Source organism: Mesitornis unicolor, unplaced genomic scaffold (assembly GCF_000695765.1).
Source record: "Mesitornis unicolor isolate BGI_N332 unplaced genomic scaffold, ASM69576v1 scaffold32877, whole genome shotgun sequence".
Classification (NCBI taxonomy): Eukaryota; Metazoa; Chordata; class Aves; order Mesitornithiformes; family Mesitornithidae; genus Mesitornis; species Mesitornis unicolor.
In genome coordinates, this window is record NW_010194890.1 from 1 (window position 1) to 17,205 (window position 17,205).

The following is a 17,205-nucleotide window of genomic DNA, read 5'->3' on the forward strand; positions in this document are numbered from 1 at the left end:
GTCCCTTCCAACTCCTAATATTCTGTGATGACAACTGGAGTTCAAAGCTAAACACAGCACTCGGGTCTCACCTAATATAACCAACCAATGTACAAAGCTGCTTTGCAGTTTCCCAGATAAGGTCATGAGCTCTCCCTGAACTAGTGGTATCAAAGAAGAGAAAGGATTGTCGAAATAGCCAGTATAATCTTGATCTGATCAAGAAAGTTCAGTTCTACTCCTTCGTTAAGTGAACTCTGTCTTTCACTACACATAATTCCATTCCTCTAAGTCAGCAATTCTGAGGGCTAAGTATCAATTCAACTTGCACTTTAATTACAATTAACATGGAATATTTTCTATACTTCTAAGCCATTGTATGCTGTCCTTGCATGTATTTTAAGATCCAGAAGAAATACCTGAAGAACTTCAAACAAGAGGGATATAATTTTCAGTACTCTGTATAACTCACTACTTACTAAATATTTGTTAAGGAAGATGAGAGAGAAATGCATCAACCTGCTGACAGAAAGATGTAGCACCATGCAATTGTGCCAGTTAGGATCATTTACTGACACAAAAACATTCATTAGTCAGCCCTGACTAATGGCTATTTAACAGTCCTCTAGGAGATGACAATGATGACTCTGATGTGATCCTATGATGTGGCTGTAGGTTCTTATGACTTTCACATGCTGCTTTGAGCCATCTGCGGCAAGTTACAGCGCTGTATCTTCATAAAAAACTAGCCTTTTTTGTTTCAACAGAATTGTTTATATGACTCTGGAAGAATGTCCATTGTTGAGCCTCAAGTCACACAAACCAGAGCTGAGCTGTCTTCAAATTAGCATTCTCCACTTCTCCAATGATGGATATTTGGGTAGTGAAGAACTAAGGATGGTCAGTCTCATCTCATGCCATTTCAAAATATGCAACTTATACTCGGCGTACTCCCCAGTTTGCAGAGGTTTGGGTATGTGACAACCAACTAAAGACTGCTTCCTCATGACAACCGACTCTGCCTCCTTTGGAATTGAAATTTCCATATTTGTTGCAGTTGCACCTACTGAGTTAGTGTTGATTACCTTGCTGAGACCTATAGCTGCAATACATTGGACCTTATGCCTACTGTGTGATCAAAAGAAAGTGCATTATATTTAAGTATAAATGTTCCCTTAGCAAAGGGGAAGTATTATACTGAGGGTTACACCTGTTCTGCACTATGTCCAAAAAAATAATTACATTCACAAAATTACTATTCACAGAAGAAAGACATCACCAGAAAGAAGAATTAGGGTTGTAGTTGTAATCTGCAAAGCCCCACAATTTGCTTACATAGCAAGATTTTGGAAGGACAAAATATGCAACCAGATGGACCTTAACTCTTACCAATAGGTCTATTTCTCAGAGGCCGTTTTTTGTAGCAGCTGGTTATCATACGGATTTACAGGTTAAACATTAGTGCACCTAGAAATAGCTCCACTTAGCCCATCTACAGGACTATCATCATCAGGTTTCTGATGAGGACTAAATAAGAAAAGAAAAAGAAAAAAGGAAACAAGAAACCCCCAAAAACAATAACAAAAATAAGCACCCCAAACCAACCACACAGCAAACATCATTATCCACATCTCAAGACAGAAAAACTCAGAAGCACAAAGTCTCTTGTTCAAAAAAACCCAGCAGGCATAACTGACAACAGACTCCAGGAATCACAAGTTCTTGGCTACCCTGCTGGATACATTACTGTAAAAATAATGGTCACGGTTTGAAGTTCTTGAATTTGCAGCTCTTAATGGTACAAAGGCAAACCACACATTTCAGATCCTACCAAGGCTTTGGACATGAACAGCTTTTTAATGTTATTTAAATTACTGCAATTTGGTAAATGCAGAAGTTGAAATATGACAAGTTTCTCACTAAGTTCCAGCTCACTCTCCCTTTCTGGTCTCATTAAACCATTAACAAGTAAAAAGTTGTTCTTTGGTGTCAACTGTAACCACGGTCAAAGAGAACCGCTTACTGAAGGGCTAAATGTTTACTTGGTTATGTAGCTCAAAGTGTACATCAACGAATTTCTATACCTGCCCAGGTCCTTAGTCACAATTCCCCACTCATGTTTATGATCATCACCTCTCAGTACATGCTAGTGCACATTCCATGCCACGCTGAGATGAGCTACATTTCTACCTTCTTATTCACAAATGTTCTGGTGTGCTTTATCTGCCACCACTTTCAAAATTCCCCAGGTAATATAAGGAACAATGAAAGTACTCTCAGACTTTTAAATGACAAAAAGCTCCCTCCCCAGATCCAAAAAGAACAATAAAAGATAGAAATCAGTCCTCTGCAATATGAGGATGCATAGCAAAAAAGATGTGCAGCAGGTTATTTCACAACGTTAAGCCACTCATTAGGGTATGCCCTCCTTGGTATTTCACTCTACAGCAGCCAACCTGTAGACTACGTCTCAGGTATTTTGTATTCTCATCTCTTACAAAAATTTTGCTTATAATCATCCAGTTACAGTTACCAAAACTTCAACCAAAAAAAACCCAAAACACATCACCTGTAAAAACCAAACAAAAACACGGTTCCCAGAGATCGAGCCACATATAAAATTAATTTCAAATTTATGTTGGCAATGGTATCTTTTATGATATCAATGATGGCTGTTAGAAAAGTAAAAGAATGTTCAGCACACACAACTATGAAAATCCAGCATGCAAAACTTCTGACAAAACTGCCTGCAGAACACTTCTGATTGACCCAAAGCAGAGATTTACATCACAGCTTGCTGCTCTAGCTTTGCAAATGACAGTATCACACTGGGCACACTAAGATTTTCTTGTTAGGCTCAGTATTAAGACTTAGCTCATTTCTAAGCATTTCCTTTGAAGGAAAACACATGCTAGAAAACATCATAGCTCTTTTATGAAAGATCATTTCTATACTTACTGGTGCAACTATTTTGCCCGTCTGTCCAACTTGCAAGTCATTAGGAACAAAGCCAGCATCAACAGCTGCACGGGAAGCTCCAACTAGTTGAAAGAAAATATTTCCAGTGTTTTCTTTTAAAATATTAGCAAGCCAAATCCCTATCACCATAAAAGCACATGTATTTCACTGAAGAGTCCCACACTCTAAGCGCATGTATTTAGAAATTTCCCTCTTAAGAGCTCTTACAGTAATCCCTCTCTATACCACTGCCTGACACTTCCAAATACTAAGTGCTAATGCACTTCATAAGCAACAGGAAATCCTTACTCTCAGCACCAAAGAGCCATATACTTAAAACCTAGGATTTCAATCTGGCACATTTCCATTCTTTTCCCTTGTTGCTTCGTCAAAAGAGGATTTTTCCCATAATGTTTTTCCAAGTTTGACTAGAACATGTGTGCCATCTTACATTGCTGTGGAGCTCAAAAGTCAGGCATAGTAAAGAAAAATATCAAAGTAAACCTGAACTGTGAAAGGGATTCTGTAAAGGAGTAGCATAAGGATGCATGAAGAAAATATCAGGTCTTCAAAATGAGCTAATGTAACTTTTTTATTTATACAACTTTGCTTTTTGTTGAGCTTGAGTTCTGGAGATTTGAAAAGGACAGGGAACATTACAGTTTGGTATTCTGCTTCATACACAGCCATTTAAATACACAGTTGATCACAAGGACAAGCTAAAACTTTACCTATGACTACACAGGATTTTAAGAATTTAATTGATAGTGATAAAAGAGACTGAAGAGGAACACTGTTTCTAATGTGACCTTTATAAATATAATAACCCAGGTTAAAAAAAAGGAGAAAAACAAGTTTACCTGCAGCATGTAGCTGATCTGCAAGATCATATAACAACTTAAAATTTTCGCCTCTCTACAAGCCTCTCCCTTAAAAGTTAAGAACAAAACAAGATGAAGAAAGAAGAACATAACACGCTATAAGACTGCTATACCCCTTACATAAACTTTGTGTATTTGCATCTGCAAAGGCAAAAATATATGCTTGCATAGACTATTTCTAGATATATTACTCAATAGTATTTAATATTTGGAGATTTATCTTTTGTCTTTGTGTTTAATTTTATTAAGTCATATGTATAAACCAACAGCACTGTCTAGTTTACCTCCTACCTACAGCACCATCAAGATCATTCTCTGAATTCAGGAAAGCCGGATTTTTTTTACTAATCTGTGCTCCCTCTGCTGGCTTTAGGTGCAAAACTCTGTAGTGGGATAACTAAGGATTAATTTTTTAGCTGCAGGCATGCTGTAAAAAAGTCACAGTCCATCACTTTACACTTGAAGAGCAGAGTACAAACAATGATTTTTAAAATCATTAAACCCACTACATAATGCTTGGACTGCCTGTAACATTAAGCCATGATTTTCAACATGACAGGTTCGGATCTTAAAACTCTTCCCGTTGCTATAAAAGGACTCACCAAATACGACCACGTCCTTAAAGGACCTACTAGCATATGTTAAACTCATGTTTTGCCTCTTCACAATACATGCATGTTGGGTGTGTTCCCAGTGGCCCCCTATGCTGTAGTTCAGAACCACATAGTTGGGTTTTTATAACAGACCATATTATAGCATTCTGCTACAGATATTATTTAATCAAGGTGTAGCATTAAACACAACATAACACAGTTTTAATGTTATCTACTTACCACCTGATACAACCACTTTTGCACTAGTAAGCTCTGGTCGATCGCTTTTTGTCAACTTCTGCTCAATCCATTCAGATAGACCAACAGGTGGTGGAGGGGTTACTGCATTCATCAGATGAAAAACAGCCATGAGAAAAAGGATAAAGTGTCTATTTACAACCTTTTAAATTTGAGCTTAAACTTAAAGTTCATTCTATAATCAATTCTACCACAAACTTTTAACTACTATCAGTAATTGCTCTGTGGCTTTGAGTTACAAGCCTCTTTCATTAGTTGTGTTTTAGTAACCTATAGCACAAGCTGGACTAACATGAAGGTCTGTTGCATAAGTAACACATTGTTATCAACCCAGCATAGTAAGTGTGGGATAGGCAATCACGTCAACCATGTAGGGCAATGACAGTGCGATACGCTAATCTTAAATATCAAGTAGCATTTGTTTCCTAATGTCCACAGATGTTAAAAAAATACAGAGTGGTTCAGGAGCAGGTACTAGGCCGCTCAGAAAAATATGAGGACTGGTACACACAGAACATACACAACATGTTACTAATGACTGCCTCTGCTGGATTTACCTCAGTCATAAAAAGGCACAAAGGGAAATAACTAGTAGCAGTGATCAAACACTGGAACAGGTTGCCCAGAGTTGCTGTGAAGTCTCCATCTGTGGACAGACTCAAAGCCTGACTGGACACAGTCCTGGGCAACCTGTTCCAGGGGTGTTGGATGAAATTATTTCCACGTGTCTCTTCCAACTGCAACTATTTTGCAAGTCTGTGACTGGATTTCTCTATTATCAAAGCTACACTGGCTTCCTTAAAATAACAGTTTAACTGATTTAGTTAAAACTGACATAAACCAGCAACTGGGTGTTCTCAAATCTAATTTACTATTAATTTAGCCAGATGCTGTAATGACCTATCTCAATTGAAATACAGCCGATTAAACCAAAACTGCTCACAGCCAGCCACTTTTTCCTCAATCTTGCTTTGAAAACCAATCTGACTATTCTCACAGCTGTAAATTTAAAGGAACTTTCAAGGTTGAGGTTTTCAAGACTGAGGTTTAAGAAGCAAGTGAATCAGGCAAAGATTTCAGCACAGAATCCCCATTTCTGGTCAATTAAGTAGCAACTGAGCTACTTAGATAATCCATATCTTCCCCTACACTAAAAAGCGTAGTACTCATATTAAAAGCATAAAACTAAGATTAAAACAATCCATTTACTTTGAGAAACACCTCTGCAAAACATCACTATGCAGTGAGCAAAACTAACTCTATTACATGAAATGACAAAATACCAGAACAAATACTCACATTTTTCTAAAGTGGCACTACCACCACTGGTGGGTGCAGCCTCAAAGGAAGTTCCCCGTACAGTAAATACTTTAACTGCTTCATCACACTGCACAGTGCAAAGAATGTTTCCTAAAAAAAGTAACATATTTTTAAGACGATTATATCAGACATACTATGCTTTTCAAAAAACAAATATCAGAAACACATCATAGTTCTACCAGAAAAGGCAACATTCATCAAGTTTCTTCCCAAAATTGCAGTTTTAGATGACTAAAACATGAGATCTAGGCACTTAATAAACACAGATTACAAATATTTTAATTTATTTTTTAGCTCCGTGTTTCTGAAGTATGATAATAAATCCTGTATTTTTTAAGGATACAGAACATTCAAATAATATCTTATGAATGAGCTTTTACATTTCAGAAGGGGAAAAAAACCCAACAATTTTTAAAGTGTCATTCTTAAACCAATAATATAATGCAAAGTAGATCTTTTATTCTGTTGCACAAATTCAGCAGAACAGAAGACAATGAGGCCTGCCTCACTTATCTGTGAGATTGTGTTTCTCTCAATAACGTACAATATCAGGTATTTACTTCACACTGGAAGCTGCAGGAAACACTGAAAAGAAAAATGCTGCAACATCAGCTATTCATGAACAAAGTCATATTTAAACTGAATTAGTGGGAAGCAACTTAAAAATACAACACAAAACCACTTCCTGGTAAAGTAACTTGAAATGTAATACCACATTGGTACACAAGATACAACCTTGTACAGTAAAATTAAGAAACACAAGCTAATGAGCTCATATCTAAATTCAAACAGCGTCAGACAAGCATTAGAGAAACAAGAATGAAAAAAGAATGGCAAATTAAGTCAATTAAATACTACAAATAATTAGTTCAACGTCTTCATAATTAGGAAAAATAACCCTGTGGTATCTTAGATCAGAATTACTGCAAGTCATATTCAATAAAGCTAGACAATTAACTTCATGTCTTACATTTTACCAAATCCAATCAGAAGTATATTAACAAAGAAATGCAGTATGTATAAAGGAGACTACCAAATTCTATTAATTAACGTGATAGACCTGGTTTCTAACAGATAATACCGAAGTTGTTGGGACTACTTGCTTTCTCACACATGGAGCATCATGTCCATCCCCAGGTTTCATTATCATGAACCACAGCAATTCAGGTTGTAAAGTGAAACTTCATCATATTCCAGGGTTCTAACAACAGGATTACATAGTGGGTCCTTTATTGCACAGATACCACATATAATTCTGTAATTACTCACCTGCATAGATAGTTCTCACAAAAGTGTCTGGTGACTGAATTTCAATAATGTCAGAAACAGGGGCAACATCAAGTTTGCCAGCCACTCTGGGAATAAGATTCTAGAAGTTAGAGATTAAAAGTTAGCAAAGTAAATGCTAAGTAAAACACACATAGTCAGTAAAAGAACGCCTGCTGTCCCAATTTTAACTTCATATAATGCTGTCTGTAAGTAAAAAGGCACGTACTACTGTAAGATTTTTGCAGGGCTACTTGCGTAGCTTTAGAAGCCAAATCGAATCCCATTATTGTAATAACATTAGAAATTGAGAATTACAGTAAGTTAACCCTTAATTCAATACCTTAAATTAGGAGGCTTATTTGCTTCAGTAGTTTAAAACTTAATACAGATGCAATTTACTCAGAAATTTGACAGTTATGGATTGCCTAGCTCTTAGCACTTGAAGAAAACAAAAAAGCATTTTTGGAAGCTAGCTATCAGAGACAATAGGAAAAATAACCTCTGCACTCTCACCTCAAAGCAAAGTGTATTTTAACAGTATTAAAATATATATTCTCCCGCTCTGAAACTGACTCTAGAAACTTAGCTAGCAGCCTTGTGAATGGGAAGAGGGATAAAAAGGGCAACATAAGTCATGAAGAAACTAATGATAGCAAGAAATTTGCGTGCTTTTTGTCCCACCCCTAGTCTGGTACAACATAAAGGGCCCAGTTCTGACATTTTTACTCACATTAAGCACTCAAGTATGGAAGCATAAGCTATTTAAAGCAAAAGCTATTAACCTTTACTAAGACACAGCAGATAAAAAATAGAAAGATAAAACAAAACTAAAAAAACCCCCGAGACTTAAGGTAAAGATTTATCTTAGCAAAATTACAAGTATATGGATTTATATTGATTGGAAGTGAAAGCAGTCTGATGGAAAGCTGTTGTCATTATTCGCTCCACATTGGCAAGATGTCTGAAGTATCCTTTTTCTCTAATTCAGCTGCACTGCCATGCTGACCAGATTGTTAATACTGAGGCTCTCTGTGTACTTAAAAACAGAGTCCTTAAAAACAAGTCTTGAAAAACAGTATTTTCATTAAAAAACATCTTGGTTAGGACTTGGATCTGTGTTATTTAGAGACATTTCAATTTACAAGGCTTATACCAGATGCGATAAATAAATTTACTTTAAGGTAAGATAAAAATCCATTTACTTCCAATAGGTCTGCACACTGTAATTTCAACATTTTTCATCTCAATTTACTGTATTTTTCCTTACATTTTTCATAATGCTTTCATATCACTTAATTTTACGTTATTGTACATTTTGCCTTGTGTACTCAGATCTAGCTGGTTACCAGTAAATATTTCTTCTACACCCTTCCTTTGTCCACATCAGCCCACAACGTAACTCAGACATGAACCAGTGTTTCTAACTAATACAACATTGTTCTGAAAACTCAAAACTGGCTGACCTCTCTCAGGCATTCGATTCACACCCTTACATACAACAGTGTTTCTGTCTTTTCTACGAGAAATTTTTTATGCATTTTGATCTACTTACCTTCCCAAAGGCAGACGCTCCAGCACAAATGTGGGTGTAATTAAAATTTTTATGAGTTTCCACAATCAAGGGAGTCAGCTCCTCTGAGGATAAAAATATAGTGTTCAAAATTTACAACTATCTTATTTTTAATCACAAATATAAATACCATTTCTTTTGTCAATAGGTAAGAACAGTTCTCACCTGCTAGAAACCCCTTGTACACATCGTGCTGAGCCACCAGAACTTTTGCAACACCTTGCACTTTGCTGAGTTCTTGTGCTACCTATGATTACAAACAAATTATTAGTAGTTTGTATTATAATAGGCACCACAAACAAGTAACAAGAGAGTCCCTGCTGCAAAGAGCTCACAGCCTATAGATTTCTTAGAACTGGAACATAAAAGTATGTGAATGGCAAAATCAGACCAAACCTGATGGAACAAACTACAGATCTTCTGACTCATGGCATAGTGCCTTATGATGAAAATTAATTTTGTGAATAAGAATACTACAAAGCAAAGCAAACATAAGAAAGCTTGCCTCCTGTATGCAGGACTACACAATGATTTTATTATTTATTACAACAGCTGATAACAATCACACTTGAGGATTACTGCTCAAAATTGCAATATAATCATCAAGAAATCAATCCTACTTTTTATTAAATCTCTCAGTACTTCCACACAAGCATACAATACAAATACAAACGTACAGCAATGTTATGATCTCTGTCCAAATTTCAGAAGCAATCTTTGTTTGTAGCTGACTCTCTGATAACTGATGCATAAATATAGAATTGAAAATATATAGCACATTTTTTCCTTTAAATTTGCAAGAGTGAAGTTTAAATGACAAAAGAGTTGTTGCAGATCAGAGAGAAAAGGAGTGACAGCAGGGTCTGGAGACCACATGCACTGTCCCAGCACTAGTGTATTTTTACTGAGTTGCTGAGTATCAGTTTACCCTCAAAAATTAACAACAGGCAATAAATAAAAATTCCATGATAGCTACTACAGAATATCTGAATAACTGGCGCTCTTGTCCTATCAAAACATTCTTACAAAGAAACTTAAAAAAAAGAAAAAACAAGCCTTAATTTTTTGTAAAGTACTTTGTCCCAGCATGACATATATTGCCAAATAGACACCATATACTTAGCACTAAAAAACCAAACCAAACAAATTTTTCTACTACGCAAGTGCCAGAGAATAAGGAAACTCAAAGACAAAACATATCAGGGAAAAATTTTTTTTTTTTTTCATTTTCTTCATCTAGATAAATGTTCCATGTCTTCACCTCAAACACTTGGGTCTCAGTTTAGAATAGCCACTGAGGTTTCTCCACCTATTTGTGAATTAGCTGCCGTAAGTATGTCTTCCACATGGGATTCTACATATTGCTTTCAGAATAATGATTCTTAAATTATAGCCTAGTATGAAAAAAACTTAGGCATAATTATTTGTACTTCTATTGTTCACACAAGAGTAGATCATGCTGGAATAAAAGTGTCACCAATGTAGTAAATATATTGTCTCTAGATTTTACACATATAAATTAAACTAACAATACAACAGCCAACATACAAGAAAGTTTTTTTAGATGTAAGCTAAATTATAAAGTCAAGAAACACTAATTTCAGGTTCCAAACACACTCTCGCTATGCTACTAGTAGTGGCCTAGTAAATGCAAGATGCTCAGAAGCCCTATTTGTCACTGTGCTGTTTCATTTCCGCTGGCTTCCATTTCAACAACTGCAAGCTTCTTTCCAAGTTATTAGCACTGCAATATTTGTCTTTCAAACTTTACAGGGGAATATTGTTTTAAAAGTTAATTGTCTTTCAGTCTTATAAAAATTTGCTTACGTAAGCTTATAACAACTGATATTGATATTCTCCCTCATGAAATGAAATCTATACCCATATTTTCACTTCAGAAGAGAAGCAGTTCAAGTGAAGGACGTTTCCAGAAGATCAGCAATTCCTGGCAGAGTTCCTCTTCACTACAGATTATTTTTCAGGCTGACCAAGGTGCTACCAAGTATTGTTTCACAGCATTCATTATTTCATTCATACGAAAATAGCATTTCCTACCTTGTCACAGCTGGTACCAGCTACTAAACAAGAAACTTCACCTCCAAGACGTTTTGCCGCAGTGATAGTATTTAGTGTAATGGGTGTAAGAGTCTCATTGTTGTGTTCTGCTATGACTAATGTGCTCTGACACCTCTGGAGCAGCGATGCCTTTGGAGAGAGAGAGAAAGAGAGGAGTTTGATATTTAGCATTAAAGTAAAAAACTGTTCCTAAGAGCATCCACACTTTACAGAAAGTTATCAATTACACAAACTGTACAACACTACTGTCAAACAAAACAGACTAGATCTAGATAATTTTTAAGTAGGCAGAATAGTTAAGGTGTTAAGAAAAAAGGTATAGACTTGCTTGACTTCAGCATATTTAATAACATGCTAAAGCCTCCACAGGAAAATACTGAACAATATTAAGAAAAACATTTTAATACATTACATTCAAGCTCAACTGATCAACTTAACCAAGTACCTTAAAAAGTGAAGATTACACCAGTAAAACTAAGGCACAATGAAATCAAGGGTACCAAATAAATATTTACTAGTTTTTTGAGGGTCTGTTGTTTTTAGTTTGTTTCACTTTGGGGTTTTGTTTTGGTTTGTTTGGGGGTTTTCTGTTTTGATTTGCTTTTACTACGGGGTTTAGCCAAAATCTAGCTAAAGAACTCACTTCTTTAATTAGTTATGTATAAAGGTAACTTTGTACGCAGTGGCAAGATAACAATTAAGCCACAAGCACTTACAGCCTGAAAACACACAAGTAGAACTGCTGAACAGCATCAGACCAAAACTAGAGTATGGAAAGGGTTTGGGGTGGGAATTGGAATATTATTCTTCAAGTCTTTGCTTATCCTACATAAAGCCTAAATCATGACTTGAGTTACAAACAATGTAATACATAATACATGTACATGTAATATGTACTATAATGTACTACAATGAAATACACAACACAAAATATATTCATTATTATGACCAAGGCACAAATACTAACACAATGCTCAAGACCGCACAGCCCAATACTACTTTTTTAAGCATGCATTCTGAGCCCATCTTCCTCCATACCATATAGGCACTTACCTACCACTTAAACTACAAGGAGCTCCAGAAAATCTAAGAGGCTAAAATTTGGATATGAACTTCAACCACACAAAGCCTACCAACATGCTAAATTTCACACAGAGAAAGCACAACCTGAAGACTTCTGCAAAGCTAATCATAGCGTAAAAATATAAATACAAATGTAAGTTTTTGCAGAAACAGTACCACTCTGCATTTCATCTTTTATGCTTAAGGTTACTTGTTATGATTAAAGATTCTAAGATCATTTGAAGCCCATTGCCAGTAGCAAAATACTTATTGCCAATATAGATGAGACACTATATTTTTGATTGTGTTTCATACATCATTTGTGACGAAAGTTATGAGATTTTAGTCACTATTTGAAGAATAAATCCATGCTTTTGTGGCAAAAAGCCCACTTTTCAAATGATTTATAGTCATGTCACGAGGTAAAGGAGACCATGCTCCTGCAAGATTCTGAAGTTCCCAAATTTCCAATGGGAGCCTCAGATTGTATAAAGATTTCTTCAATAGGACCCTGGCTTAGCCCTAAAGCAGCATCATTTTAAACACGCACTTAATACTGACTATATTATGATCTTTTCCCTAATAAGTACTGCACCACCAGAAAACCTCTGTATCATTCTAACAGTTCTAGAATAAACTGAGAAATATTTTTTAGCCAAAAAGAGTATGAGTAATGGATGTTGCTCGAGCAGACTAGGTATTACAACATTAACTAGGTATTATTTCTAAATTGATAATCCCACCTTTTATACTTGTGGGAACTGCACAGTGGAAAGTCACTTACATACATGACTTTTCTGAACATGAAGACAAGACCAGATCTAAAATAAATTAAAAGTCCCATTCTAGATCTTGGGTAAAAATCCTGGATGACAAATAAGATTCCTACGTAAGTCCAAATTTTAATATATTAAAACTTATAACTTTTTTTTAATAAAACAAAAACAAACTGACTTTTGTCTATTACAATAAAGAATCTGCAATAAAAGCAGAGCATAATTCATCACATATGATCCTGGAAACTGAAAATCTGCAGTGAGTCAATGAAGAGCACACAGTTATTTTGATGAAGTAACTTGTCCAGCTGCATGTGTGTGAGAACAGCCTAGACACCTATGTTCCCCCTACAGCAGAAACATCTACATTTTTTTTCTCTGATGGAAACACCAGACAGTGATTCAGTTTATACCAAAAATAAATATTTATGAAAGAACACCATCTCAAGTTTCCAACTCTCCCCACCCCTCCCCAGCATTTACTGTAGAACAAACCTGGCCTCTGACTTCCAGCCATCTTCTATGATCCCATGATTCTATGATCCCATGATTCTATGATCCCATGATTCTATGATCCCATGATTCTATGAAATGCAAGAGTTCAAACAGGTGTATTTTACATGGTCCCATCCTCCAAACATGCATGAATTTAACACAGGCTGTTAAAGACTTTACCCAGGAAACTGGAGTTTGCCTCAGAGGTTCCTCAGAGGAACCACTGAAAGCTTCAGGAACCAAACCAAAATAGAATTTCACGAGGCAAAAGCACCTAACTACTGCATTCAATAAAGGTATCACTAGAGCCAGTTTTCTTAGCTGTAAGAGCAAACCTGCCAGAAAATAAAATTCTAAGACTGCTTAATAGGAATTATGTATCTCGCAGATATCCATTACCACTGAGCAAAATTCCCAAGAACCGACTCCAGGAACTAGAAATTGGGGCATTATTCAAGATAATAACTACATTCCTATGCAACAAAACCATGTCTAATTCTATTAATAGACAGTCTTGTAGCTGTAAAACTTTAAAAAATAAATAAAAGCACACTCAGGGAGAGGATGGGCTCTAGCAATAGAGCTTACCCTTCTCCTAAGATCTCTTCTTACCCAGTTCTGTGCAGAGGTTCAAGCAACAGCTATTTAGCTCCAGGAAATGCTAACCAGAAAGACAACATTAAAGGCACCTGAACCGAAAAGGTGCTACCACTGCAGCAAAGAACAGCAAAAGAAATAAAGAGCACACTTATAAAAAGCACACTTATTTATCAAGGAATCACAATAGAGACTGAAAATTAAAAAGTAACTGAAGCAGCAATAGAAAGATGTAATACAGAAGACTCTTTTCCAGATAACAAATCCCATGATAGCCATTAATAAAAATCAAAGCAGTTGTTTTGAAATACAAACACTACTGAAAGTAAACTCAAGACAAATAAATATATTTTAAAAGTTAATGGTCTGAGCTTATCAATGACAATTGAAGGATATATACAAAGCAGTTCCCAAGACTAAACATCCAGCCCAGTACTTTAAGTAAGGTGTGTTTCAGGCTGTTAAACCCATTTATCTGACCTGTCTTAAGCTAAAAAAAAAAACAAAAACAAACACAAAACCAAACAAACAATCCCCCACCAAACAAAAAACCACCACACACCACAACAAAAACCACAAACCACCCTAGACAACAAAAAGAAGCCCAGATAAGCATAATTACATATATGACGGAAATTGAAATCCACTGTTTTCAGAAACACCAAGAAACTGAAAGCTCTGAAAAAAAAATCAACAGGAACTCAAAGACCCAACAGCTGTGAAAACTGGGTCCTCCAAAAATACTGTGAAGACAAAATAAGAGCATCTGCTTAATATCACTAAGATATTAAGCAAGTGACATTTCACTTCATTCAGAAGTTATTGTATAGTAAAATATGACACTACAAAGTGAGAAAGAAAAATCAGACAATTAAGACCACTTTCACCTGAAGATCTCTAACAGCTTCATAAGAACACGCCTATTATTTCGTTTAAGCCAACTCTAAAGCATCTCTTGCCTCCCAGAAAATATACTGGAGAAATAAATGCAACTTTTATTGTATCTGGGCCTTTAAAACAACAGCATAACCCTGAAATATTACACAAAACAAAATAGTTATTTTAAGAAACAGAGCACCACAATGTCCTTCACTTTTTCACTCTGCTGCTGGGGGTTTTTTGAGGAAGCATACAAGTAGAAATGAGGGAAACCATTTACTATCTGAAACAGTCAAGACTAGCTCTGCTTGCCCTTCATTAATACCCTTAGGATAAATTCCAACTTCAACACAGGATGAATGATAACTGGATACAAAACTAAAGGCATTGGTATTATACCCACCGACAATCAACTTGGCCCCAGACTGCTGTGTAATGTCACAAGAAAACAAACAAACGCAACACAGCAAACAGGCAAAAAAGCAGACGCTTGCTTATCTGATAAAAACAATAACAAACAAAGAATATAAGGGAATAGATAATCTGCTTTTTTTTAAATAAGGTTTCAGGAGCCAAACTGAAATAGAAATTCACAAGGCACAAGCACCTAACAACTGGAGCCACAAAGTATCTCTATGGCTGATTTAGCTGGAAGAGCAAATGTGTGTGACCTCTTAACTAAAAGTCTGCAAGATAATCCTGATGATCACAATTTTGTATCATTACAAGTCTGGAAGGGACCTCAAGAGCTCATACAAGGCAGTCTTCCATTAGATGCCAGACAATCGTGTCTAAGTTATGTCCAACACATCTGTCTAGATTATTGTTAGTGTGCTCCAGTGATGAAGACTCCTAGTCAATCTATACCAGAAACTCACTATCCTTGCAACTAGAAAGCATTTCTTCATAGCTAGAGAGTTAAGGCAGTAATGTTAAATAGCTTTCTTGCAATTTAAGCCAACTATTATTTTATCATCCACAGACCAGTGAAATGGCTTATTCCCATCTCTGCACCAATTTTTTGTGAACTTACTCCTCAGTTCTCCCATCTTTAAGTTATCCAACACCAACCTTTCTTTGTTGCTCATACTTTACAGATTTGTCACATTCTGTTTTTCTTTTTGTGTTTTCATAAACATTAGCAGTACTGAACTGGAGACTACTTTGCTTCTCTTGAAAACTGCATTGTTACCCACACACTGAAGATGCACACAGTTTTATTGGTTTTATTTTATGAATTTGAGTTTAGATGCACATAGCTGAAAACCAAGGAGCTGACCTCATGTTTTCATGACATGAAACTAAATTGTGCAGTGATCATGAAAGTATTATTTACATAGCAGTACCGTATGTTCTAGGAGCTCCAGAGATCATCACAACCTTTGCTCTGCAAAGCCTACAGCTTTACAATAACTGTAAGATGTCTATAATTACAATTTATAATTTTATATTAATTAAATCATGTACATCCTGGTTTCCTTTTGCTCTTCTTTGAAGCCATTCTTAATACCTGAAACCAATTAATATATCCATAATTCTTACTTTAGAGCTATACAGAACCTGCATAGTATCTGTAAAAGCCTCAGAGGGCTCAAAAAGAAACTTATGAGATTTAAAGTTCTTATAGAAGGGCTATTTAGACACCATTCTAGTGAAGGAAGTGTCTCCTAGTGCATGCTACAAGATTAAACACATATTCAGGGACATTTCATGAATCATCTACTCCAATTAACCTCGAGTTCACCTAGCTGTTAAACTTGGTAACATAGCCACCATAATACCTCAAGCAGCAAATGGCCTCCAAAAGCCCAGCACCTCTCCCAGCTGTACACTGTGAAGGTCTCTATGCAAAAGCAACAGGTTTCACTTGAGCTTCGTCCACAGATCCTGATGGTTAAAGCAATCACATTTCTGCACAGCTGAGTTGATGTGACTGAGATATGCTGTATTAACCTCCCAAACCTCCAGAAAACTTCTCCTTGATCCATAAACATCTTTCTAACTTTGTCAGAGTTTGCAATAACAAACTCCAAGAGTCTTTTCCAGCTGTAAGGAAAGTACTCCTAATACTAGACCTGTACAAGGGTGAATCAGAGCGAGCACTTAAAAGAAATTTAAAACTTCCCTTATGATGACTATGTTAGTTAGGCTCTACATACAAGACAACAATTCTCAATTCTTCCCCGCAGTGAGCACTGAAAACGGCTTCTTAAACACTCAGGCTCCACTCAGAAACTTTATTTGCAACAATCGCGGTGCGGGAGAGAAGCCAAGACCAGGAGAAAAGCTCGACCCCGGCGGCGCCTGCTGCTCGACCCCCAAACACCCCCTCAGGAAACACCGCCGCGCAGGCCGACGGCGGAGCTGGACCTCACGCCCCGCCTCGCGACACCTCTGCCCCACTGGGCACGGACCCAGGCGGCCGGGGCGGAGAGAAGGCAACCGATCCCTCGGCACCCCGCAACGGACGCCGCGACGAAGCAGGGTCGACC

The 17,205-nt window shown here is 36.6% G+C and overlaps 1 protein-coding gene across 1 annotated transcript in view; it reads right to left on the reverse strand.

The window, feature by feature from the left end:
- Positions 1 to 2,937: 2,937 nt before the first annotated feature.
- Positions 2,938 to 17,205, reverse strand: part of ETFA (electron-transfer-flavoprotein, alpha polypeptide) — a gene marked incomplete at both ends in the record, with an annotated part of 14,952 nt that continues 684 nt past the window's right edge. The window contains 8 exon segments of the mRNA XM_010187952.1: positions 2,938 to 3,020; positions 3,798 to 3,866; positions 4,652 to 4,753; positions 5,969 to 6,079; positions 7,259 to 7,358; positions 8,811 to 8,893; positions 8,994 to 9,075; positions 10,884 to 11,033. Of these exon segments, the coding sequence (XP_010186254.1) occupies positions 2,938 to 3,020; positions 3,798 to 3,866; positions 4,652 to 4,753; positions 5,969 to 6,079; positions 7,259 to 7,358; positions 8,811 to 8,893; positions 8,994 to 9,075; positions 10,884 to 11,033 (780 nt within the window).